General features: G+C 43.8%; 1 protein-coding gene across 1 annotated transcript in view; it reads right to left on the bottom strand.

Annotated features, from left to right (window-relative positions):
• IQGAP1 (IQ motif containing GTPase activating protein 1) overlaps positions 1-24,566 on the bottom strand; it is a 104,646-nt gene extending 80,080 nt beyond the window's left edge. Inside the window, exons 1-2 of the mRNA XM_025893120.2 lie at positions 24,408-24,566; positions 22,578-22,677 (exon numbers count right to left, since the gene is read on the bottom strand). Of these exons, the coding sequence (XP_025748905.1) occupies positions 22,578-22,677; positions 24,408-24,462 (155 nt within the window). The 5' untranslated portion in view covers positions 24,463-24,566. The remainder of the gene's footprint in view (positions 1-22,577; positions 22,678-24,407) is intronic.
• Positions 24,567-27,060: the final 2,494 nt, after the last annotated feature.

Raw genomic sequence — 27,060 nt, 5'->3', positions numbered from 1 at the left:
AGAGGGAAAATTTGCAACACATAACAAGAAATTAATAGTCTCCTAATCTTTATATGTATATATACATTTTAAATGCTTGAAATAAATAAAATGACAAGTATTTCCCTAGAAAAATCTAGAAACATAAACAGGCAACTCACAAAAGAAGTAAATGGCCATAATTATAGGAAAAACTCTTAATCTCACTACTAATCAAAGAAATGCAAATTAAAGTAACAATAACACCATTATTTGGCTACCAGACTGGCAAAGATAAAAAGGAACAAGACCAACTTACTATTGTCCAATGTGTGGGGAAACCCCACATCCTCACACTGTTCCAGAAGAAAATCTGGCAACATGTACCATGTTTAGTAAACTTTCAGAAACTTCTATAAAAGGCAAAATGTTGCTTTATTTTAAAAGATGATGTGGTGACTTGTGGCCCGGATGACTAAATGAAAGAGGATGCCAGTCAACGAGGCGGGGGCCACCAGCAGAAGCAGGCCAGAATGACAAATTCATGCTGGAACTGCGTTCAGCTGGAAACATGAACGGGACATCAGGTGGTGACACCCTGTAGGCAGTGGAAACACAAGTCTGGAAAACTCAGGAGACAGACCCGGCTGGAGACCCAGGTGTGAAAAGTGGCACCATGGGGGTGGGTGAGCTCACCAGAGAAACAGACGGTAGAACAAAATAAAATATGGCCAAGGAGCGCCTGGCCGGCTCAGTCGGAGGGGCATGTGACTCTTGATCTCGGGGTCATAAGTGCGAGCCCCACACTGGGTGCAGAGGTGACTTATATAAATAAATAAATAACTTTAAAAAAATGGTCCAAGACTGTGCCTCAGAGAACACCAACACTTAAGTGCTGTGTATTACTAAGACTAGTGACGACTATGGTAAAATGAGAGCCATGAGAGAATCACATGATGGTAAGCAAGGAAGGAAAACTTTTCAGGAAGCTGGGAGAGGTCGCCAACTTCGCTGCTGCAGAGGTGGATGGCAAAGGAAAAAGGGCGCAGCAAACATGGAAGAAGGCCATCTGTGACCCCCCCCAAGGGGGAATCTTAGTGGAGTGGTGAGCAGGGGGAGGGAGATACAACTAGACAAGCAAGTAGAAGTGGGGAACTAGAAACAGCCAAAGTAGACTTCCTTTGGAGGAAGTTCAGGAAGGGAAGAGAAATTGGAGGAATGGAGAAAGGGTTTGGTCTGAGGTGGTGGCATGTCCTGGGAAGGCACCTCTCTCTTTTTATGACTCAGGAAGAGGCACTTAATTGCAGGCTGCAAGAAAGCAACAAGTGCTGAGGGGACTGAAGAGACAAGAAATAAAGCGCCAAGGAAGAAGGCAACATTCTAAAGAACACAGGGGGCACTAGCTATGCAGAGGAACAGGCCCACCTCTTCCCTGAGTAATGAGGAAAGGAAATAAGAATGACAACGTATCTAACCTCTCTGAGCTTCAGTTTCCTGTCCGTAAAAACACGGTAAGACTGTTAGGAGGATCAGCTGAGATACCGTATGCAAACATACACCAACAAGCCCTAAATAATGGGCACTGTGTACCCGTGTTCCATACACAGGAGTACGTGCATCAAAGAGCGAGATCCCAGGAATAAACCTCCTTCTAGAGCCTGACAACCAGGAACCTGTCTAATACCTGCCTACCTTGTCTTACCAATAGCTTTTGTCAAAGGGACTATATGCTTGGCCCTACCCATTCCACCAGGCAGCAAGACAAAGAAATCAGTATTCAGAGAACTCTTAGTGCGGTAAGCCCTGAAACAAGCCCAGACCTCGAGCACGCATTGGGAGAAAAGAAACAGGGTGGGAATGTGAATTAGGGGTCTGTGAGGAGGAAACGAGTTGAACGAGTTCTGCCGAGCACGTGACTTCAGTGGTTTCCCAGCTCAGTGCAATACAGAGGGGAACATACCAATGCCGGAACTGACTACTCCAAACCATCGAGATTCGGTTCCTCCAGGAGCTGCTCCTCCGGTTACCACACCCAGCTTGCACAGCAAATGCCCCCACATGCCAGGGTTACTCGCTGCCGAAAACCTCCCAAGCTGGGCAGTCTTTCCTGGCAATTAGGATTCTACTAAGACACTAACACATCTAAGCACCATCCAGGCACTGGAAACAGCCTAGTAATTTCAATCCAGTTGGTTAAAAAAAATGAGAGAGAGAGAAACGAATGCAGAGCATTCAATTAAGAACTCCTCACCACCTGAAGAAGGAAGGGAATTAGGGCTAGTTTCTCAGAGAAAATGGCATTTAGGTCTTGAAGGACTATGTGTGGGGTGAGGAGGGTGGGGAGGTGTTCAGGGGGGCAAACATGTCAGGCCAAGGGAAGAGAATGCGCAGACCCTCTGAAGGATTTCAAACAGGAATGAAATGATCAGGGGCACCTGGGTGGCTCAGTCAGTTGAGCGTCCGACTCCTGAGCTCAGCTCAGGTCTTGAGCTCAAGATTGTGAGTTCAAGCCCTGTACTGGGCTCCACACTGGGGATGGAGCCTACCTAAAAAAAGCGGGGGGAGGAGGATGAAATGATCGGATATAACTTGAGAGATCACTCCAAGCAGTATGAATGAGGAGGAATTGGTAAGGGGCGAGGAAGATCTAGGGAAGTAACAGCAGTAATCCAGGCAAGAAATGATAAAGGCTTGTTTTCCAAGGCATGCAAGCACATGAGAAACCTTGACAGTACCTACTTTAAAAGAAACCTGAGTATAAATTAAGCCAATCTGAACAGCTGTAAGAATGAGTGAGAAACAGAAGGGAAACTTTGTTCTTCTTCTTAAGTAACTTATTTTACCTCTGTGTTTCTTGATACCTAACACAGACCCATCTCTGAGCAAATAACTTTACTCTTTGCTGAACTGGGAAAGTTCTGTCAAGTCTATATGTCGAAATTAAATGTCTAATGGTTATCATATTTCAAGAGTCCCCGTTCGAAATTAAATGTCTAATGGTTATCATATTTCAAGAGTCCCTATTCTTACTGGGGTGATGGAAACTACACTATGGTGACAACTGTACTATTTTGGTAAATTTACTAAAAATTATTAAGTTGTACATTAAAAAATAGGAGAACTTTATGGCATGTAAATTATTACTTCAATGAAGTTTTTTTTTTTTTTTTAAAGTCCCTGGGCTAAAAGGATTAACTGCTCACTCCCAGAGTCTTCGGATGCAGAGCCTAGGGAAACATTACGACGTTCGATCCATCAAGCCCTCCTTCTCTACTTTACCATCTACCATAAAGCATGAAAGACCTTTTAACCTTAAATGGAAAAAAAAAAATCCTCAAACTGAGTTAAACTTAGATGATACTAAATCTCAGCAGCTGCAGCCCAGTTACTGCTGGCCGTGAGCAGCATGTGAGAAAAGAAACAGGTGAGAGTCCTCTACAAGGCAGAAGACAGGTACACATTTCTTTGCCAAAGCAAATTGAACTCATCACAGCCTACTGCTGCAGCTGCCAGAGCCCCAGGGGAACAAGGAGAGCCTACAGAGCAAGTCATAGGTCAAAAATTTAATTTTCAGACCTAGTATTTAGTGAGAATAGATCAGGCGGAGGAGTTAACTGTCATACTCATTAAGGACATACTCCTTGCCCTCTGAGGCTCACAGTGTATTAGGGAAGAGAAAAGTACAAGGAATTTATAATATATTGTGAAAAGCTATAAAAAAAAGATACGGTGGTGAGGAGGGGTGGAAACACAAGAGACAAGCATCTAACTCAGACCTGGAGTAAGGGTAGGTGCTCCCTCAAGGAGGTGCTACCTGAATTTACTTTCTTAAGATAGGCAATATATATACAAAGGTCAAAATTCAAAAAGTATGAAAAGCTGGGATGCCTGGGTGGCTCAGTTGATGAAGCATCTGCCTTCAGCTCAGGTCATGATCCCAGGGTCCTGGGATTGAGGCCCGCATCGGGCTCCCTGCTCCACGAGGAGTCTGCTTCTCCCTCTGCCTGCCGCTCCCCCTGCTTGTGCTCTTTCTCTCTCTGACAAATAATTAAAAATTTTTTTAAAAAGTATAAAAACTACCCAGTTAAAAGGAAGAAAATTTCATGAGTGAACAGACTATAGAGGGTCATATGCCACCGAGATTAAGAAAGATACATATTGCGGGCCCCTGGATGGCTCAGTCGGTTAAGCATCTGACTCTTAATTTCAGATCAGGTCCATGACCTCAGGGTCGGGAGACCGCCTTGGCCTTCTCATTGGGGCCAGCTTACGATGCTTTCTCTCACTCCCCATCCGCTGTGTGTGTGTGTGTGTGTGTGTGTGTGTCATAAAAAAAAGTACTGAAAATTTTCCAACAGACATAACAATTAGGTCATCAGTTGACTCGAGCAAGAGAAATTTCAGTGGGGGAAAGGAGGGCGCACAAGTCACACCCACAGGAGTTAAGATAAAGTGGACACGGAGAATACAGACAAGTTTTTCCTGAAGGAAAAAAAAGGGACAATAATCAGAGTAGGGCCTAGTATTAAGGGAGTAGATCTTGAATGAATGAGGATGTTTATGTACTACAGAGAAAAGATTTAGCAGGAAAAAATGTTAGTTATAGTTAAGAAAACAATACTGGAGTAAGGACCCTAGAAGACAAGAAGGCACAGGATCCAAACCACACATAGTAGAGTCTTGGGGCGCCTGGGTGGCTCAGTCGTCAAGCGTCTGCCTTCGGCTCAGGTCATGGTCCCAGGGTCCTGGGATCGAGCCCCGCATCGGGCTCCCTGCTCAGCAGGGTAGTCTGCTTCTCCCTCTCCCACTCCCCCTGCTTGTGTTCCCTCTCTTGCTGTCTCTCTCTGTCAAAATGAATAAATAAAATCTTTTTTTAAAAAAAATGAAATAGTATTAAAAAAAAAAAAAGCATCTGCCTTCAACTCAGGTCATGATCCCAGGATCTTGGGATCAAGTCCCACATCAGGCTCACTTCCTCAAATAAATAAAATCTTAAAAAAAAAAAGAGAGAGTCTTAGGAAGAAAGATACTTCCATCACTATGGTAAAGCTGGCATACTAAATGAGACGGGATAAATTTGTTAGGGTTAGAAAAAAAATTTTTTTTAAAGATTTATTTATTTGACAGAGATGCAGCGAGAGAGGGAACACAAGCAGGGGGAGTGGGAGAGGGGGAGTGGGAGAGGAAGAGGCAGACTTCCCGCCGAGCAGGGAGCCCTATGCGGGGCTCGATCCCAGGACCCTGGGACCATGACCTGAGCCAAAGGCCGACGCTTGACGACTGAGCCACCCAGGCGCCCCAAATTATCCTAAGCTCTTATCCCCACAATACTGAAATTCTCTTAACCACCCCAACCCCCACACTCCACACAACTTTGCACCAATTCAAATGAATATTCCTGAGCATCCACTTTGTGGAAAAGCACTGTGGAAGGGGTGCTCCTGGATACCAAGAAACGGGAAAAGACAGTCTCAACTCTAAAGGAACACAAAAATATGTCTATTTATGCTTTGCCTTCTCTCCCTTCTAATTTCAGCTTATCTTGCAAAACTCTGCCATAAAATAATCTTTCCCTCATCTAAACTCTCACACATTTAACTGCATCATTTCATTGGCAGCCGTAGATTGTCTTGTGACATTAGTTAGACCTTTCAGCCTTTGATGCTGAGTAACTTCTGAGATGGTGGTGCCCCATCTGTCCAATTAATCTGTAAACCCCTAAGGACAGGACTGCGTTAAGCTTTCGCCATCTTCTCTGCAGTTCTATTAGAGCGTCCTGAACAGAGCCCAGAAACGCTGTCTACCTGTTTTATTTTACACAAGGTGCTTTTCCCCACTGGTTTAGCCATGTCAGGAAAAAAAAGAGAGAGAGCGCACAATAGAATGTTATCAAGTCATTTAGGGGCGCCTGGGTGGCTCAGTTGGTTGAGCATCTGCCTTCGGCTCAGGTCATGATTCCGGGGTCCTGGGATGGAGCCCCGCATCGAGCTCCCTGCTCCGCAGGGAGCCTGCTTCTCCCTCTCCCTCTGCCTGCCACTCCCTCTGCTTGTTCTTGCTCTCTCAAATAAATAAAATCTTAAAAAAAAAAAAAAAGTTCCTCATATTAAACAGATTTCCATTGCCTGGTTCTGTTTCTCTGGTACCACACATGATAAATCGAACCCCTCTTCCATTTTTTCAGGGATTTTTTAATTGAGGTATGTAAAATGTTGGGGTGCCTCGGTAGCACCATCAGTTAAGCGTCCGACTCTTGGTTTCAGCTCACATCGTGTGATCTCAGGGTCATGAGATTGAGCTCTGCTTCAGGCTCTGCACTCAGGGCAGTCTGCTTAAGACTCTCTCCCTCTCCCTCTGCCCCTCCCCTCTGCACACGTGTGCACACTCTCTCTCTCTCTCAAATAAATAAATCTTTAAAAAAATAATGCAGGCAAAAGGTTAACAGTTGAATGAATTCCTATACTGGACGACTATCGCACTTCTGAGATTCTACATTTCTAGGGAAACCTTGTCTCCATATTAAATAATCTTGGTCCTTTCAATGATTCATCATACATCGTAATTTATTGATCTTTTATCATCCTGGTCAGGGTCATTCAACACGCCCTAGTCCTTGAGCAATAACCATGTCTCAACCAGTGGGCCAACATCCACTGCCTCAGGTCCTATGTTGAAAAGGATTCTGATCTATCAGCCGCGCCTACTGTGGGTGTGAAAGAATCCCACCAAGTATCTATCATCCCTGCTCTAGACTACTGTCAAGGTCCCTCTTAAATTATGGCCAACTTCAGGTAGCCCCTGATCAATGCAGAGGACAATGGAACCACCTTTTCCTTTTGCATATACCACATTTCTATTAATGAGTTGATAAACAACACAGTTTTGTTTCATTTTGTTCAATTTTCCCACTAATGCTATTCCCGTAAATGCAACTACTCTATCCTGTACCTCGACACTCCATTTGCAACTACACCCTGGTGTAGGATGTCACATTTTATCACTATCAAATCTCATCATTAGATCCAAGGTATTTTGAAAGCAGAACTTTCATGCAGTGTATTAACCACCCCTCCAGCAATTAAGTCAAACTCAATCAATACACATCACTGATAAGTCCCAATAAAAATGTTTTACCTGTAACACACCCTAGAGACCTTTCTTTGAATTTAAAAACCTAACAGCTCCTTTCTTGAGATAAAATTGATATAACATAAATTCACCATTTATGTTGAATTTTAAAGTATGCAATTCAGTGTTTTTTTTACTATATTCACAATGCTGTGCAACCACCATGACTATTCAATTCCAGAAAATTTTCACCACCAGAAAGCCCACACCCATTAAGCAGTCACTCCTCATCTAGCAGCTCTGTTTGAATATGATTTATTCAACTGGCTATAAATCTTAACTACCTTATAAGCTAGTCCACATTTATCCAACCTGTCACTAAAGTTTCTTGAGACATACTTGCAAATGCCTTGCTAAAACCTAGACATTACTGTGTTTCTCTGATTCACCAACCTGGTGACCCTGTCCAAGAGGAAATGATGTTAATGTGAAAGGGCTTGTCTCGGAAGTCCTGGTTGACTCCTAAGCATCACTTCTTTCCTCACTAAGTGCTCATAAGCCATCTATTTGACGCTATGCTAGGAATTCTGCCCAAGACTAATTTGCTAGACTAGAATTTGTGATACCTCCTTTTCCTTTTTAATAATTAGTACATTTGCCCTCCCCCACTTTTAAAAACCACATTCCTAAAAAAGCAAAATACAAAAAAAAAAAACCACACTTCTGTTCTGCCTAATGCCTTAAAGATCACTGATGACAGTTCAGCAATTATACCTACAATAATGGCTTTAATTTAAGCTAAGCCAAGAACATGAGAACTCAAAGAATAGAAACTACAAGTAAAACATGTAACAGTTGAGAACTGACCATGAACATGCCCCAAATTCGTACTTGAAATGGTCCCTCAAATCCATTATTCTGGCAAAGAACAGCATTTCCCAAACCAATATATTCTGGAACAGGGGTCCCTGGGTGGCTCAGTCGGTTAAGCATCAGACTCTTGGTTTGGGCTCAGGTCATGATCTCTGGATCGTGAGATCCAGCCAGGGAATCTGCTTGAGATTCTTCTTCTCCCTCTGCCCCTTGCCCCACTTACACTCTCCCTCTCTCCCTCTTTCTAAAATGAATAAAAAAAAAGATCTTTAAAAAAACAAAAACAAAAAAAAAGCACAACTCTGGAACACCTGTCCTAAGAAAGATGGTCTGCGAGAAGAGTCTATAGTAAACTAGGTTTAAAAAGTATTGCTTACATGATCTTCTCCCTTGGAGTGTCAGAACTTACAGTCCATGATAAAGATTTAACCTACAAGTTAAATAATCTGTTTAACTTGGCTTAATCCATGTCTGAAATTTGACCACTAAACCCTTTCTTTCTTAATGCCACAGCACTCGTTAGTAGAATACACCTCAAAAAAGAGTCATCTAGAAAGTAAGCCACACAGTTTTCAAATCCTGAATTGTACTCTCCTTTAACACAAAGAATAAATTATGGTAGTTTGGCAAGTTGATTCATCTCTTCACAGTATGTATGCCTACGCTGTTAATCTAAAACCTGTTTTCTCAATGCCAACTTCATCACACACTATTAATCTTTTTTTAATGGCACAATACAACTTGCTTGAAAGTACTCTGGAAAATAGCTAATTTCTCTAAAATGATCTTTTTACGTTTCAGAAATCAACAGTTGAACCTGCCTTGTTCTGGAAAAAAAAAAAAAAAAGTTTAGGATCTCAATTCATAGACCAGAAGGCATGGCAAACCCCAGAGCATATTTCACAAGAGTGTCAAGTTGATGCTCAGTATTTATTATCCAAACATCATCTAGAGAAAATAAATAAAGCAGGATCTCTACCTCACTCCTCACACCAAAAAAAATTCAAAATGGATCAAAGGGTTACATGTTAAAAGTCTTTACATTGTAAAAATACTAGAAGCAAGCACAGGGGAATGTTATTGTATATTATCAGTATAAATAAGGACTCTAAAAAATGACATAAAGCCTAAAAGCTAAAAATAAAAAACATTTATAAAATAAAAAATGTTTTAAAATTCTAAATTATTTTTTAAAATAATAAAAGTCTGAATTATTTTTAAAACATTAAAGTCAAAAGTTAAAGGGCAAACTGGATGGATTACTTACTACACATATGGCATCCAAAGAGTCAATTCCCTCAGTATATAAAGAGCTCTTACAAATCAGTAAGAAAAGCCAATATGTCGGGGCGCCTGGGTGGCTCAGTCGGTTAAGCGTCTGCCTTCGGCTCAGGTCATGATCCTTGAATCCCAGGATTGAGCCTGCATCGATCGGCCTCCCTGCTCAGCAGAGTCTACTTCTCCCTCTGCCCCTCAACCCACTTGTGCTCACTCTCTCGCTCTCTCTCTCAAATAAATAAATAAAATCTTTAAAAAAAAAGAAAGAAAAGCCAATGACTCAACAGAAAAATGAGCAAAGGATTTTACTAAAACAGCTGACAGAAAAGGAAATACAAATGGTTTTTAAACATATATAAAGATGCTCAGGGATGCCTGGCTGGTTCTGTTGGTAGAGCACGTGACTCTATCTCATGGTTTTAACACAATGGGTGTGGAGCCTACCTAAAATAGTAATAATAATTTTTTAAAAAGATGCTCAGCTTCACTCAAAATTAGGTAATATGAAAATGAAACTACAATGAAATACCATTTTCACCTACAAAATTTGCAAATATTCAATAAAACTATAATCCAGGTTGGTAAAATTATGGGTAAAGCAGCCCTCTCCTCTACTGAGGATAGAACAACCCCCACACAGAGAAAGTTGACAATATTTATCAAAACTAAATATACACATTCCCTTTGACTCTGAAATTCCACTTTTAGAAATTTATCCTACAAGAATACTCACAAGTGCAAGATGGCAAACATACAAAGTTGCTAACTACAACACTATTTATAATAGCAAAGCTGGGGAGAAATGTGCACTGGTAGGTTAAATCTATACACTGAAGAACTGTGCAACTGCGAAGACAAAGATGAGGCACTCTAATGTATTCGCATGGAATAAGCCACAAGATGCAAAGCAGAATGTATAGTGCACTATCACTTCTAAACAAGGAAATAAAAGTAACCTGTATCTGTATGTACTGAATATTGAAGCACACATATTCATAACAGTGGTTCCATCTGGGGAAAAACACAGACTTTTTTTTCACTGTATACCCTAGCATAGCCTCTAAGTATCAGGTTCATGTATTATCTATTTTTTTTAATGATTAAGAAAAAAGTTTTAGTTAAAAAACTAAAATCTGGGGCACCTGGGTGGCTCAGTCGTTAAATGTCTGTCTTCAGCTGAGGTCATGATCCCAGGGTCCTGGGATTGAGCCCTGTATCAGGCTCTCTGCTCCAAGGGGAACCTGCTTCTCCCTCTCCCACTCCCCCTGCTTCTGCTCTGTCTGTCTCTCTGTCAAATAAATAAATAAAATCTTTAAATAAAATAAAAATGAAAAACTAAAATCTGCCTAAAAATATTTTTGTGAGAATTCTCAAGTTTTTTTAAAGGAAAACCCTCAAAGTCAAATCACTGCTTGGCACTACCAATTCAATCAATGATTAAGGAACACTGTCCAGGGCGCCTGGGTGGCTCAGTTGGTTAAGCGACTGCCTTCGGCTCAGGTCATGATCCTGAGTCCCGGGATCGAGTCCCGCATCGGGCTCCCTGCTTGGCGGGGAATCCGCTTCTCCCTCTGACCCTCCCCTCTCTCATTCTCTCTCAAATAAATGGATAAATAATTTTAAAAAAATAAAAAAAAATGTTTAAGAAAAAAAGAAACACTGTCCAAACTAATGACCTAACAGTATGTTTTCAGGGCAGAAAAACATTTTGTTACAATCGTCCTGTAAGTAATAAGTAAATTTTATTTCCTTTTAGCTGTTCTAAAGGTCATCTGATCTGCATATGTTATTTGTTTTTTTGTTTTTATCTGACAGAGAGAGAGAGAGAGAGAGAGAGAGAGAGAGAGAGAGAGCACGCACCCACAAGCAGGGGGAGTAGCAGGCAGAGGGAGAGGGAGAAGCAGACTCCCTGCTGAGCAGGGAGCCCGATGCGGGGGCTCTGAGCTAAAGGCAGCCGCTCAACCGACTGAGCCACCCAGGCGCCCCTGCATATGTTATTTGAATGAAATGATTGGCTATACTGTGAGGCTTTTTCTATTTAAATTATTTTTATATCATTTTTCTACTGTGATCATAGGTTTTTCCTCCTTTTCAATTTTTCCTTCTCTAATTTTGCCTCATTCCCTCCTTTTATACTTCAGTTCCTTCTGCTTCAGTTTTTAGGAACACTAATCCGATTCAGGAAAATATTTTGATTTTTATGTGGCCGATTAATGATCCCTAGAAATAGATGGATATTTTCTACCTTATGGAGAAATACCCATCATAATAATAGTATTTTCCTTCCACTAAAAAAGTCTCATAATTTTGCCTAAAGCCAGCATCTTCTCAGTCACCAAACATCTGCCCCAACAGAAGCCAAGCCCTGGACTGGTAGCTGCCTCTCCAATGTTCCTTCTGCTTTTCGTTATGATTTCCAATGAGTCAAGAGGAAGGTATTTTGAGTAAAGAAGAAATAGAGGCCTTTAGACAGGACTTTCCTCCACCCACAACACCAAAAAATACAGCTCTTGCCAAACGATCCAAGGCAATTTCCAATCCAATTTGCCACTCCTGTCTGCATGAGGTCATTATTTAAAAAATAAGCAATTGGGAAGAAGAAATGCCTTTCTGAGCTGAATCAAAAGCAGATACCAGCTTATGAAAAAGAAAACCAACTGGGAACTCTCTGGCCTCCCCAGAGTCCCTGTATTTTACTATATCATCCCTACTGCATCCATTTCCACTTCCCAGGGAAAGTCTTAGTGAGCAGGAGTTAGGTCAGAAAAGTTAAACGTACACATTTATCACAGACCAGTATCATGTTTCTCGACACCTATAAAAATCACAACTTAGATTTTATGTTTATCCTATTTGTTTTTTTTAGATTTTATTTTTTAAGTCATCTCTACACCCAACATGGGGCTCAAATCTACAACCCTGAGAGATCAAGAGTTGCACGCTCCACTGACTGAGCCAGTGGAGGCCCTATGTTTACTCTCTCCCTCATAAGCATGAATAAATCTTTTACCAATCAACAAACATTTAACAGCTATTTCCTTATGTCCATCACTATCTTTAGCTCTGCACTGAATAAAAAACGTATAAGAGAGTCCAACACTCCAATTAGACACAAAGATACGAGACAAAACAAAACAAGACATGAGACAAATCGGAGAAGTGTCCTGATACAGTCAGAGTGGCAGGCCAGAGACTGCAGTAAGCAGCAGGTAGGCGCGGAGAGCACCTGCCCGTCAGACAGCCCCGAAGTTAACATCTCCCCAAACCAGCTGACGTAAATGGTGGACTTGACTGTTGCCCCTTCCGTGCGGACAGAGGCTGACAGCGCCAGTACTGGTGTCACACAGAGCAGGGCTCGGGACTGCACAGATAGTTACAAGACCGGCAGACAAGGGATACTAATTCATTTTTTCTCCTCTTTAAAATAAAAATAAAAATATACAGTCGTGCTGTATATCAAGTTCATCATCATTCTGCTTCCTTACCGGTAGTGACTGTTGCCATCAGTATTTTTAGAAGCAGTAGGACTGAGTGGCAGACTGACCTGGTAAGTGCTTGCCAAACCTGAAATCCAGATCTACCACTTAACCAGATGCTTGGAACTTTGCTTTCTTTTCTGTTAAATGTAGATAAGAATAAGCACCTCATGGGCGTTCAAGAACAGCTGGTCAGACAATGCATATATAAAGTGCTTAGCATGGGGCCTCGTGTATAATAAGTGCTCAATAAACGGTCCCTAGGATGACAACAAAAAGGCAGAGGACAATGATCTTGGGGCAGACAGAAAATATCTTCTAGCATGACGTCCTTGCAAATTGCAGGTTGGGTTTTGGGGTTTTAGTTTGTTTCCTTTTAGCTGTTGTAAAAGTATCTGAAGTATTGAGGTTTCTGTAATAAAATGCCTTATTAAAAAATAACAAAGTAATTCTTCCCGACGTAGAATTAGAAGAAAAAAATTTTAAAAACAACATTCAAGCTTAAGCAAGTAAACTTTTTCTTCAAAGTAAAACATTAACCAGATCTTTCGCTTATTATATGTTTAAGATGTTTGGTTCACACACTGTCAAGGCACAGGGATCAATCAGAATACCAGGAGCTCCTCTAGAAGAAAAATCAAGCGGCTGAGTCCTGATTTGATCAGGTAGGGAACAGAACCTCTGCATTCAAGTGGCACTTCACTCAGTTTGCTCAAAGATATGGTCTCTAGGCAACCAAGTCCCAAATTTTAAACAAACAGCCCAGTCAGATGAATCACTTCCGGATGGTCTCACTTTGCCTACCAGCACTTTCTTACACAAATACTTCCTGTGAAGGAGTTTTATTTAGCAGCTCAATTGGAAACAGCAAGGAGTCCGTCAAATACCACATGGCTTAGAAATGTTCAAAACAGGTCCTGTGACCAACAGATCCCCAAATGGCTAAACTTTGAAGCAGAAGAAATTATGCAGAAATCAGAGACAGGTCACCATGCAAAGCCAGAAAATTAAATTCCTAGAACATGCTAACGTAGGCCCTCAAATATATTTTTACTATTTTTTCGTTGGGAATGTTAAAATATATAAACACAATTGTTACTCTGACCTCCAAGACCAGAAGAAATATAGGCCAAACTCGATCAAACAAATGGCCCACTTAGCCCAGTTAGACTTTCCCAACCTTGACTGGTGGACAATCCATATACTTAGCTGCCCAGTTAACACCGGTTTCCTGTGGTCACACCCACTCCAAGACTTACTGAAAATAAGGGGAACTGGTAAAGTATTTAACCCAACTCTTGGCTGCACACTCCTTTGTTCCCCATGAAAAGAATGCTGTATGTGTCACACTATATTCTTCATGAACTAATTAGAGACCATTTCATCTATTAACAAGAACAGAGAGGGAAAAAGAGTTAACAGTCCAAAATGAAAACTGCAATAGGACAAAGCAACTATCATTAACAGAACCAGGAAAAAATTCAAGACATTAGAAAATCAAGTTAGTAAATCAGAACATAGATGTGAGACGCCTATCTAGAATGCTGATTTAACATAAACAGACAAAATGAAGAAGAGCCATAAAACAAACTATACAGATCTAACCTACCAACAGGTACCCCAAGACAGAACTAATAAATCAGAACCAATTATTAAAGGTTTAACAACTTCCTAGAGCTAAAACAAAAAAAGATAACATAAATCAAGAGTCTCCACATTACAGGCAAATTACTAAGCCAACATCGACTCTAATACGTAACTCAAGGAAACTTTGAGAAACAAGAATTTCTCAAGTTTCAAATCATGAAAAATTGTAAAAAAAAAAAAAAAAAAGTTATTTGTCACGGAGCTAAAATCAAGCTAGCTTCATTTAGATGTTTCTTAGTAAGTACAAGAAAATGAAGTCCTACACATTTTCTCAAGAAAAAAGAAATATAGGCGCACCCAGGTGGTTCAGCGGGTTGAGACTCAGACTTTTGGTTTCCGCTCTGGTAGTGGGATTGAGCCCCAGGGCAGGCTCTGTGCTCAGTGGGGAGTCTGCTTGGGATTCTCTCTCTCTCCCTCTGCCCCACTCCCCACAAAATAAATAAAATCTTTAAAAAAAACAAAAAGGAAAATTAACTTTGCCATAAAAGAATAAAGAGTCTAGAAACAGAACTATACATAAATTTAATATTTGACAAAGTAGATATCAATTGCTAATAGCTAGTAAAAAGATTGCGGGGTTTTTGTTTTGTTTTTTGTTTTTATGAGGTGGGGGGCAGCGGGGAGAGGGAGAAGCAGACTCCCTGATGAGTAAGGAGCCCAAGGAGGGGGCGGGGCTCAGTCCCAGGAGAGCAGGACCTGAGCCAAAGGCAGAGGCTTAAGCCACCCAGGCACCCCAAGATTGCTTTTAAATGACAGAGTAATTTAGAAACACCATGAGATTTAAAGACGTAGATTTCTAAGAAAAATTAAACCATTAAATCAAAGAAAAGTCAACAATATAAACTTCACATTTTAGGGGCGCCTGGGTGGCTCAGTCGTTAAGCATCTGCGTCTGCCTTCCGCTCAGGTCATGATCCCAGAGTCCTGGGATGGAGCCCGCATCGGGCTCCCTGCTCAGCGGAAAGCCTGCTTCTCCCTCTCCCACTCCCCCTGCTGTTCCTGCTCTTGCTGTGTCTCTCTCTCTTGTCAAATAAATAGATAAAATCTTTTAAAAATTTTTTTAAAATTTCACATTTTAGCCAGGCTTTAGAGAAATTAAACTATCTAAGCTTTGAATTGACAGAAGAAATTACAAAGAGAAAGATTTAACACCTAAGCTGCATAAAATTTAAAACTTCTGTACAGGGGCGCCTGGCTGGCTCAGTCAGCCAGAGGTTGTAGGTTGGAGCCCCACAATAGGTGTAGAGATTACTTAAAAATAAAATCTTCAAAAAAATTAAAATAATAAAATTTCTGCACAGTGAAAAAACAAATAAAATGGAAAAATCAAGAGAAAATGTTGGTAGTAAATACGACAGAAGGTTGACATCCATTACAAGACAGCTCATGACCCTATCAGACAAACATTATCAACAATTTGCATAATAAAATAAAATTGATAAACACGTACATGGGAAAAATGTTTAAACTATCCAGCAATCAAAGCAATACGATTTTAAACTGGAATTAGCCTAAATTATGGATGTTATATAACCACTAAAAGTAGTAATTAAGACAATAATATAGCAATTTAAAAATCTAACTTTGTGAATGTAACTATCTAAAAATTATGTAGACGGTTCTTCCTTTTACTTAAGCCCTTTTTTCTTTATTATTAAATTCATGATCATTGTAAAAAGCGTTTTAAATATACCAAAGGGTACTAAAATAAAAAGGAAAAGTCTTCTCACACCCTCCACCCCCACTCCACTCCCTAGAGGTATCCTCTATTTCCAGCATTTCCTTCCAAACAAAAGCTTAAGTCTGAAGTGAAAAACTAGGGCTACCAACCTTTAGGACCTTGAAAGTGCCCAGATGATTCTCCAGAAATGTTTATTAATGCCTCATCATCTTCATATTAAATCTGCCTTTGCCCCAGGGACCAGGATGAACAATATATCTACTGGGTGCCTACCACATCTCAGACACTATGCCAGGCACGTAACCCTCACAGCACCTCCGTAAGACGCAGGGTATCTCCACTCTGCGAAGTACAAATTTAGGTTCACTCCCTCAGGTTAAACACCTTGCAAAACCAGAATCAGAACTCACACCTGCCAAAACTGAAAGTCCTCATTCTTTTCACTTCACGTATCTCAATGGTCAAGGTTTTAAAAACATTTTGTTCAGACTTTTAAAATGTCTTTCATTTAAGTATTATGAGACTACAGTCATATGACTTTTCTTAGTACTTAGTACTAATGATAGCGGACTGCCTAATATATACAGATTACTCTCCACATTTTTTTTTAAAGATTTTATTTATTTGTCAGAGTGAGAGAGAAAAAGCACACTCAAGCAGGGGGAACGGCAGGCAGAGGGAGAAGCAGGCTCCCCACTGAGCAAGGACCCCCCCCACCCCCAACATGGGACTCAATCCCAGGACCCTGGGACAGGCAGACACTTAACTAACTGAGCCACCAGGCGATCCTACTCTCCACATTTTTAAATTGTAACTTTTGCTGTGTCTCAGCTACACTACAGGGTAAACAGCAATAAAACATTTTTCTGGCCACACTAGGGGCTAATCCTCCCATTTGTAACATTGTTACCATGTACAATGTTACATGAGTTTGAACAACTTTAACAAATACACTTTAAATGCAACCAACTTCTTACCAGTGGGTCTATCCAAGGCAGGTGCACCAAGGTAAGTTTCAGAAGAGAGAAGAGAGGTTTTCCACCTGTGTCATCATTTTAAGAGTTAAGAAGAGGGGTGCACAGATGGGTCAGTCAGTTAAGCGTCTGCCTTCGGCTCAGGTCATGATCCCGGGGTCCTGGGATTGAGCCCCGTGTCATCGGACTCCCTGCTCAGCCGGGAGCCTGCCTCTCCCTCTCCCACTGCCGCTGCCGCTGCCGCTGCTCCCCCTGCTCTGTGCCCTCTTATCTAACAAATAAATAAAATCTTTAGAGTTAAGACTAAATACTACGCCATACTTCACTTTAGTAATTATGAATACATGAATGTACCCAGCTTGCAATCAAACGTACCATTAGGTAGCTACATTTATGTGGCCCCCTTACTCACACAGGGTCTCATGAGGCAATTAAATTAGTTTTCTCATCTGTAAAAGGAGAGCATAGGTCAACCTCCTAAAAATGAAGTGAAATTCCTCCATTTGAGAATTCTAGAAGCTGGTGGGCAAGCTGTTCTTCTGAGCCACCTCACCTATCCCATTTTTTATTTTCTTGCCTAATTAAATGTCTTTAACTTGTTTTCATGATCACAGTGTGCCGGCCTGGATATATCAGGATGTTACTGGAATTCTGATCCCAGGAAGAGGAGAAGAGATCTAAAGAGCCCAACCTGTTCAATGCCAACAACAAAGACATATGCACAAAAGAGAATCTGTTCTCAAGAACAGATTTCCTTCCAAGGTACCTTCTCAATTCCGCCAAATTACAGAAGGAGTGTCTCTGTCTAGTGCTGTGCTCTTGTTACCATGTCGTCTCTGACAGTCTCCGACCAGCCAGAGCCCCTCCTCCCCTTCTATAAGGGGGCGGGGGCACCCTGCCCCTTCAGGTGGGATATGGACACACCAAGAGGAAGGCGCTCCATGACAGCAAGCCTCTGAAAGCACACATGCTTCATTGTCAAACTCAAAGACTGCTGGGGTTATCCTTCTTACTGTGACCTTTAACCTAAATGAATTTTCTCCTGGCTCTGCTCAGACGTACTCCGCACCTGCAGACTGCCTGATCTGCCCAGCCTGATGTGTGCTCTTCTTGGGGCTGCACACGTGGACATTCTTACCTTTCCCTCTACTACTTCCTCCTGACCAAGACTCGAGCCCCTACCATACCTCATAAATTTAAATTTCACCTCTCTCAACTAAGTGAAAATGTTACACGCCTCTACTGTACAATGGCTCCTTAGCCAGAACAAATGTAAAGCACAATCAGAACAGGCAAAAAGATACAAAATCAACCCACATTTAAAGTCCTTGGTCTGCCCTGGAGCCCTTAGCAAGACGCCCTGAATCTTCAGATGATATTTTACGCTATTTTATTAATTTCCATATTAAAGCTACCTCCAAAAAATAGGAAAAAGCAGAATCTCTATATTCTCTTTTTTCCAACCACTCCCGGTGCACACTTTTATGGAACCACTCATAAATTTTCGCACTTAACCTTTCAGGGAAACACAAACCCACACCCACACAAAACTGTCATTTCTCTACAAATACCCTTACACTCACTATCTCCACGCACTCATATTCATGCTCTCTACACAATCTCTCTTCTCATGAAACAGCTCTATTTCAGGTACGGGAGAAAATGGAGTGCCCTAGGATACACAAAGCAGCCACTGTACTCGAAGGGGGAGCTTTTAGTGGGAGGAACATCAGTATCATAAACAGAACTAAAGAGGGGAGCCTTTTTTCCCTTGGATCTCTCAGATCTTTCTTCCTGGACTTGGAAGGGTGTAAATTCCAGACCCTCGGGCTCCTCCAAATTGGGAGGCGTGGAGGTTGTGAGGGAAACAGGATGGGGGCCAATCCAAAAAGGCAAACTGGGCTCTCACTAGAGGGGAAAGTGGGGCCCTAGCAGCACCCAATGGGAGCTGAAGGCCCAGCTAATACGGAAGGGCAGGTGATTTGTCTGTGGTTTACCTCAGACACTTTTTCGGGGTGGCAGCCGCCACTTCAAATGGCCAATAGGGATCCCAGTCTTTTTTTTTTTTTATATTTTTTTAAAGAATTTATTTATTTATTTGAGAGAGAGAGAATGAGAGAGCATGAGAGGGAAGAGGGTCAGAGGGAGAAGCGACTCCCTGCTGAGCAGGGAGCCCGATGAGGGACTCGATCCACATGGATCATGACCTGAGCCGAAGGCAGTCGCTTAACCAACTGAGGCCACCCAGGCGCCCCAGGATCCCTGTCTTCTCTGCAGGACACCCCCAGGCTTCTCCCTAGCCCTCTCTGGTAGTAAAATCTAAAAACACGCTTCCAAAGTTGATTTTCTAATCAAAGCTTTAAACCACCACCACCACCACCACCACATCCTGTGATTGCCTCCATAAAAAAAGCCAGGCACATTTCCACAACGCCAGATCAAGAGGGAAATATGCCACTATTATACCCTTCCTTATAACCCAAAGCATAAAAAATAAAGACTATCCCAAATGTCTCACTGCCTTGGTCACTTCCTAAGTTTGCAAAAGCGTCCAACTAAAAAATCCCCCAGGTGATCATGGATGTTAAAGGAAATAGGCTACTTTTCTATTCTGGGAAAAACATCTGACAGAAAAGAATGCACCCCAGAGTAGATGGAAATGTACCTTGTTACTACACAGAGAAGGAAATGTGACTGACAAAAAGCACCATTGTCATCAGGCTATCATAACCCAGCATGAGGTTGAGTTCTAAAAGCCTTTTAAATCCTGCTTCTCAACTACGGGAGCCCATCAGAACCACTGGAAGCATTTAAAACATATGGGTGTCTGCACCTTCCAGCCCAGATCTACTGAACCAGAATCTCTGTGGTAAGGCCCAAATATCTGTATTTTTAAGCTTCCCAGGTGATCTAACATACACACTTGGTTAAGAACCACAGTATGGATTTTTTTTTTTTTTTTTTTTTTGAGAGAGAGAGTGTACCAGCGGTGGAGAGGGGCAGAGGGAGAGTGAGAAGCTGACTCCCAGCTGAGCAGGGAGCCCGATGCGAGGCTCAATCCCAGGACTCTGGATCATGACCTGAGCAGAAGGCACTTAACTGACTGAGCCACCAAGGCGCCCCTGAATTGATTTAAAACAAAAAACTATTGCTCAGGGCGCCTGGGTGGCTCAGTTGGTTAAGCGACTGCCTTCGGCTCAGGTCATGATCCTGGAGTCCCGGGATTGAGTCCCGCGTCGGGCTTCCTGCTCGGCGGGGAGTCTGCTTCTCCCTCTGACCCTCTTCCCTCTCATGCTTTCTATCTCTCATTCTCTCTCTCTCTCAAATAAATAAATAAAATCTTTAAAAAAAAAAAAAAAACTATTGCTCAGTCAAGAAGACCAATGCAAACTCAGGCTCTGGTGTCCTCGCTGAAATAAAACATTTATTTAGTTAGTTAAAGATTTTATTACTTTGACAGAGAGAGAGCAAGAGAGAGAGAGAGAAGGAGAGAGAGAGCAAGCGCAAGCAGGGGAAAGGGCAAGCAGGGGAGCAGCAGACTCCCCACCGAGCAGGGAGGCCAACACGGGACTCAATCCCAGGACCCTGGGATCATGACCCAAGCCGAAGGCAGCCGCTCAACCTACTGAGCCACCCAGCTGTCCCTGAAATGAAACAGTTAAAGCAGAGGAGTAGCTGAACCACATTAGTGGTAGCAAGGGAATGGTAGCCAAGACACCCTCTGTTAAAAGGGAATTTTACTGTGGAAACCCAAGATTAAAACAAAAGCAGAACTGCTTCAGATGGATAAGGAAGTTGGGGTTCTTCCCTCTCATTCCCAGGTCACCTCAACAGAGACACCTAAGGCTTCACAGAGCACAAGATGGTCTCTCAGATATCAGCTGCAGCTTTCAGATTCTTTGATCTTCCAAAAATTAGACCTAGTCCATGGTTTAAGTAACAGAGGACCTAATATTTCCCCCCACGGGGCCCTTACAAACTTTGTATAAGTAACACCCCCTTTTCTGATTACATATTCACTTCCTGCTGTCTAACCTTCTGTGTATAGAAACAAGTGTTATTACATTCTCCCCACCTAAATCACCACTAATCCCCTCCTCCCAGTCTAAGGAAAAGCTTTAAAGCTCAAAAAAGAAGCCTGGATTCAAAACACCTAAAGCATGTTAGGGGCGCTGGGTGGCTCAGTCCTTAAGCGTCTGCCTTCGGCTCAGGTCATGATCCCAGGGTCCTGGGATGGAGTCCGGCATCGGGCTCCCTGCTCAGCGGGGAGCCTGCTTTCCCTCTCCCTCTGCTGCTTCCCCTATACTTGTGCTCTCTAGCTCTGTCAAATAAATAAATAAAATCTTAAAAAAAAAAAAAAAACTTTCTAAAGCACGTTAGAGGTAACACCAGGGACAGAAAAAGGAAAATGGGACCAGGGAGGGGCACAAAAGGGACTCCAACTTTGTCTTTTGAGAGGAAAAGGAAAAAGGCTAACACTTGTAACTTCAGGAATACAGGATGTTTGTTGTACTGTTCTCTGGACTTTCCTATCGTGTTTTAAGATTTTCAGAATTAACCAAACCAAACAAAAATACTCTTGTTTTTTTGGCACCATTTGAAACACCCTTGATTGTCATTAGACTTTGATCACAAATACTTTTTTTTTTTAAAGATTTTATTTATTTATTTGACAGAGAGAGACACAGCGAGAGAGGGAACACAAGCAGGGGGAGAGGGAGAGGGAGAAGCAGGCCTCCCCGCGGAGCAGGGAGCCAGATACGGCGCTCAATCCCAGGACTCTGGGACCATGACCTGAGCCGAAGGCAGACGCTTAACGACTGAGCCACCCGGGCGCCCCACAAATACCTTTCATTATCCGGTGCTGCTGGCCTTTTCCACCAAAGCTCACATATAGGAAACAATGATCTGTAATTACATCTACCTGCCCGGGGGCCTTGCAAAGGAACACAAGCAACAAAACAAAAGAAATGAACGCCTGATAGCAAATTGACACTCATTAAGACCACAAGGTCTTGGAGCATCTGAAAAAAGGAAAACTGCCCTTATACGTTCACTTCACGAAGAATGCAGAGGATGCTGACTTTGGTAAACTTTGAACATTGCCAAATGGATGGGCCTATTCCCAGGGCACTACCAAGCAGAAAATGAATCCAATTCATACATAAATCAAAACCAGTTTAGAACCAGTGAAACATTAAGGCCAAGAACGTCAAACATGCTATTTCTGGGGCACCTGGCTGGTTCAGTCATAAAGCATGTGACTTTTGATCTCAGGGTCCTGAGTTTGAGCCCCATGTTGGGAGTGGAGCCTATGCAAAAAAAAAAAGTTTGCAAAACAAAACTGCTATTTCTCTCCTACAGCTGGTAGTGCCCAAAACATGCGTCACAAGGGCAAAACTAAACAACACAAATCTGGAAATTTTTCAGAATACGTAAGTGCCCATCAGAGAGTTTCACAATAAACTGCCATCAAGGCTACTTGCTCCCATGAGTAAATACTCTACTTATACTTATTCCTTCAAACTACCACCTCCTACCTCGACAGCTACAACACATTCATAGAGATCTTTATCTGTGTTCACACCATAACAGCTCCCTTCTCTCCAGCCGGCCAATCTTTACCTCTTTGCTTCTTCCAAATGACAAAGGTACTCATAAGCCACATTCTGACGTCTCCGCTCATCCATCTCCTCTGCAGTGAGTCTCTCATTATCCAGGACAGCTAGAACATGAAAGAAAGAATGTAAACACAAGAATCTGTAACCTTTCTGAGTGACAAAAGAATGCCACAGCATCAAATTCCTGTTAGTCACCTAGAGAGGCAGGGTAACCTGTGGACAGCAAGATGTACTACAATGACTCTCCTAAAACAGGAACTATGGGGTTTCAACTACATTCATCTTACCCCTTTTAAAAGTACGAGAATATAAACATTATTTACAATATAAACAATAAATTGTATTGTAACTTGAAAAATACTGAGTTGAGATTTTGGCCCAAATTTGTTCTATCCGCCAGACTCTAAATACAGAGCTGATCATGTTGTTTTCCCTTTTTTATTAATAACCCAAGCCAGCAGTCACTGAGAACTAAGTGGCAGTAATTGTGCTAAGCATTTTACATGCATCCTCTCACTGAAGCCCACAACAATCCTGTGATTATCACTCCCGTTTTACAGATGAGTGAACAGACTGGGTGATCTTAGCTCCACCGCTAATAAGCGCTTGGATCCGGATTCAAACCCAGGCAGTCCGTCTCAATCTGCCTCCTTCATGGGCAGCCAGGGTATGGCATAAACTCCAAATTTCTTGGGATGGCACTCAAGGCCTTTCCCAGTTTGGCCCCAACTACTTTTGGAAACTCTTCTCCCTCTCCCTGCCCCTCCTCCTCCCACCACTGTGCCCTTCCACCCTTCAAGACCTTAATTCATGCTCTTTCCTCAAGTTTCCTCTCTGACCCCACCCTGCCCTGTCGAGCTTTACATCCTTCAAGGCTGTTGAAATGTGGTTACCTGTGTTCCCACTGCCCCCCCCAAGCCCCTCCTCCGCACCCACCCTACTGCTTTTGCCTGGCTGGTTCAGCACCTTTTATCTTTATTACACCTTACTATCAGGAGGGTGTACACCTGCCCCTCTCTGATTTAAACGTTCTTGGAAGGCAGGGCCTGGTCTTACTCATCTTTAATTTCACAAAGCGACACAGTACCGCAGACATAACTGTTGAGTGAAATTACCCTAAAAAAGGGCCATTATGCCCAGAATATAAACTAAAAACGAAATCTCAGGATTCCAAAGGACTCTCCTTCGGCCAGTGGTATCTCTCGCACCTACAGGTCAATGACGTCCCATGGACAGCCACAGAAAATGAGATTCAGAAAAATGAGGAAGTCATAGGGCTGCCTTTTTTTTTTTTTTTCTTGTTTTAATCTTTGAAATTCTGACGAGGGAACTAAGCCCGAGAAAGGTGAAGTGGCCCGCCCGGGGCCGCCCCTCTCCGCTGGCCGGGGGCCGGGGAGGTCCGCACCCCGGGTCCAGCTCGCAGGGGGCAGTCCGGGCAGCGCCTCCCCCGAGGAGCGCGAGCGGAGCCCGGGTCTCCGGGACACGCCCTGCCCCGGCCTCCTGCCACCTCACACGAAGCCGTCCCCCCCCCCCCGGAATCTCGGCGGCTCCAGGAGGCGGGAGGCGCTGGGTGGGGCCCTCGGGTCGTGGCGCCCCGGCCCAGGCAAGGAGGCCGCCTGCGTCCTCGCCACCGCCTCGGAGACCGGGCTGGGCGCCTCGCCGCCCGCCACCCCTCCCTCCCGCCGCCCGGCCCGGCCGGCTCTTCCGGGTCCGCGCGGCCCGCAGCCGCCCTGCCGCACCCTCCCGCCGCCGGCCCGAGCCCCCGGGAAACCGGCTCCCCGGAGGCAGCGAGCCCGGCCCCGAAGCCCCAGTGCCGCAGAGCCCCCGCACTCACAGCCATAGTGCGGCCGGGCCACGCCCAGTCCGTCAACCTCGTCCGCGGCGGACATGGCGGCCGAGCCCGGGTCTCTGCTGAGGAAGCGGTGAGACCTTGAAGGCGCGGCCGGCGGCAGCTGCAGCTCCTGCAGAGTGCGCGGGCTGCCCCGCTCCCTGAGGCCCCGCCCCGCGCCGCCGGCCCCACCCCGCGGCCCCGCCCCGCGGGCCCCGCCCTGCCGCGCCGTCGGGAGCGGGCGTAGAGGAGGCGGGGCCCGCCCCGCGCAGTAACGCCCTCAGGAGGTGGAAGGAAGGAGGCGGAGTCCGCCCGTCCCTGGAGCTCCCGGTCCTCTCTGCGCCACAGGGAAAGTCGTCCCCGCCCTGGAGCTCCGCCCTGCGGGCCACCGCCCCATGGGCGCGTCAGGGACAGAAAAGGCCGCCTTACTGAAAAAAAGCGGAGTGTTCCTAAACCAGAGAAGAGGTTGCACGAAGAAAGAGGCATTCCAGAAGAAACAAAAGTTTATGGGCCGGGATTAAATTCAGCATTAAATAAATGCACATAAAAGTTTGAAAAAGAGGCACCTGAGGGGCTCAGTCGGTGAAGCGTCTGCCTTTAGCTCGGGTCCTGGGCTGGAGCCGCTCAGTGGGGAACCTGCTTCTCCCTCTCTCTGCAGCTTCCCCTCCTTGTGCTCTCTCTCTCTGTCAAATAAATAAGTTTTTTAAAAATAATAAAAATAGGGGCGCCTGGGTGGCTCAGTCCTTAAGCGTCTGCCTTGGGCTCAGGTCATGATCCCAGGGTCCTGGGAATCGAGCCCCGCATCGGGCTCCCTGCTCTGCGGGGAGCCTGCCGCTCCCTCTCCAGCTCCCCCTGCTTGTGTTCCCTCTCTCGCTGTGTCTCTCTGTGTCAAATAAATAAAACCTTAATAATAATAATAAAAGTTTTAAAAAGGCTTGAAATTAAAAGCACGGCCCCCTCTTTTCTCCTGCCTACTGAACTAAACTCCTTTGCACCAAAGGGTTCGAGGAAGGCGTCCTTTGCAGTGGCCCAAACTCTTCTTGTGGGACACAAGGAGGACCCAGACTGCCACAAGGGTTGCGGGGTTTGGCAGTCCGGCCTCGTCCCCTCCCAGATTCGCCCGCAGGCGCCAGATTCCAACTGCTCAGCCGCCCCGCCCTCCTATTAGAGAAGTGGTCGCTAAAGCAGGAGAACTGTCCAAGCTTCCTTCCCTTGGTTTCCCTGCCTCTGTTCTTTGCAAGTTCTTCTTTTTTTAGGGGATTCGTAGCCCTTTTTAGGGATGCCCCTTCTCCTTATGGCTTGTGGCCTGCACTTAAAATACTGGTATTCAACGGAATTCTGTCCTTAACCTGTTCCGTTTTTTCCTTTGCCCACTCCTTCTCGGTATTTTTATTCCCACTCAACCTTATACTGGCCGAAGAGCTAGCTGTGAATGTACATCTCCAGACCAGACTCTAGAAGACTTGCCTCAGTTTTTTCAGCTGTGTAATGGACATTTTCACTTGTAAATCCTGCAGACACTTCAAATATAAGGTGTTGAACACTGACTTTTCCTGCTATATTCTCTGTTAATAGAAGTGCTCATTGGCCTTCAGGACACCCCAGGCTCCCTGCCTCACGCCCTACATGCAGTTGGTATACTAAAGGACCTTGCTTTTGTCTCTATCCCCTCTGTCATTATACTGCTTAGACTGTCACCATCTCTATTGCTCTCTTCTGCCAGCCAGCTCCTCACTGTCACCAGCACGTGCTTCCTAAAGTGCAAATGCCCCTTGAGGTGCTCCTTTTTACATTGTTTCCCTATTATTCCCTTCAGAATATGGTCCAAATTCCTTAGCATGTCAAATAAGCCCCTTCACAACCTGACTCCAGGCTTTTTTTTTTTTTTTTAAGTAGGCTCTGCCCCCAACCTGGGGTTTGAATTTATGACCCTGAGATCAAGAATCATATGCTCTACAGACTGAGCCTGCTAGGCACCCCCTGACTGGAAACTTTTTGCTCTAGCCATTTGCAATCTATTAGGTCTTTCTTCAAAATATCGTGAGAATCTTGAAACCCTAGAACAAAACACTTTTCATTAAAAAACAGGCAAAGGTTTGGGGCGTTAGGGATGATTCAGTGGGTTAAGCTCTGACTCTTGATTTTGGCTTAGGTTATGATCTTAGGGTCGTCAGATCCAGCCCCCCCATCCCCCACCCCACCCCACACTGGGTGTGGAGCCTGCTTGGGATTCTCTCTCTTCCTCTCCCCCCCCCCCCCCCCCCCCCCCCCCCGGGTGTGCGCGCGCGCGCGCGCGCGCGCGCGCGCGCACTCTCTCTCTCTCTCTCACTCTCTCTCTCTCTCTCTCTCTCAAAAAATAAATAAATAAAACAGGCAAAGATTTAATTTATTACAATTTCAAAAGTTCTTAAACTGTCAAGTTCAGCTCAGAAATTTTATTATTTTATGCCTGGCATATTTTACCAATCACTTTTCAGAAACTTTTAATAATTTTTGGTCCCATTCACAAACTTAGTTAATTCAACATCCCCAAATATTTAAAATTATGTCTCTAAACTTAATTTATTAGATTTTCTATTCAAGGGGCGCCTGGGTGGCTCAGTTGGTTAAGCGACTGCCTTCGGCTCAGGTCATGATCCTGGAGTCTCGGGATCGAGTC

This window comes from Callorhinus ursinus, unplaced genomic scaffold (genome assembly GCF_003265705.2).
Source record: "Callorhinus ursinus isolate GAN/ISIS: 27379988/994484 unplaced genomic scaffold, GSC_fseal_2.0 scaffold45, whole genome shotgun sequence".
Lineage (NCBI taxonomy): Eukaryota > Metazoa > Chordata > Mammalia > Carnivora > Otariidae > Callorhinus > Callorhinus ursinus.
Note: the sequence above shows the minus strand (reverse complement) of the source record. Positions and strands in the feature narration are given on the sequence as shown.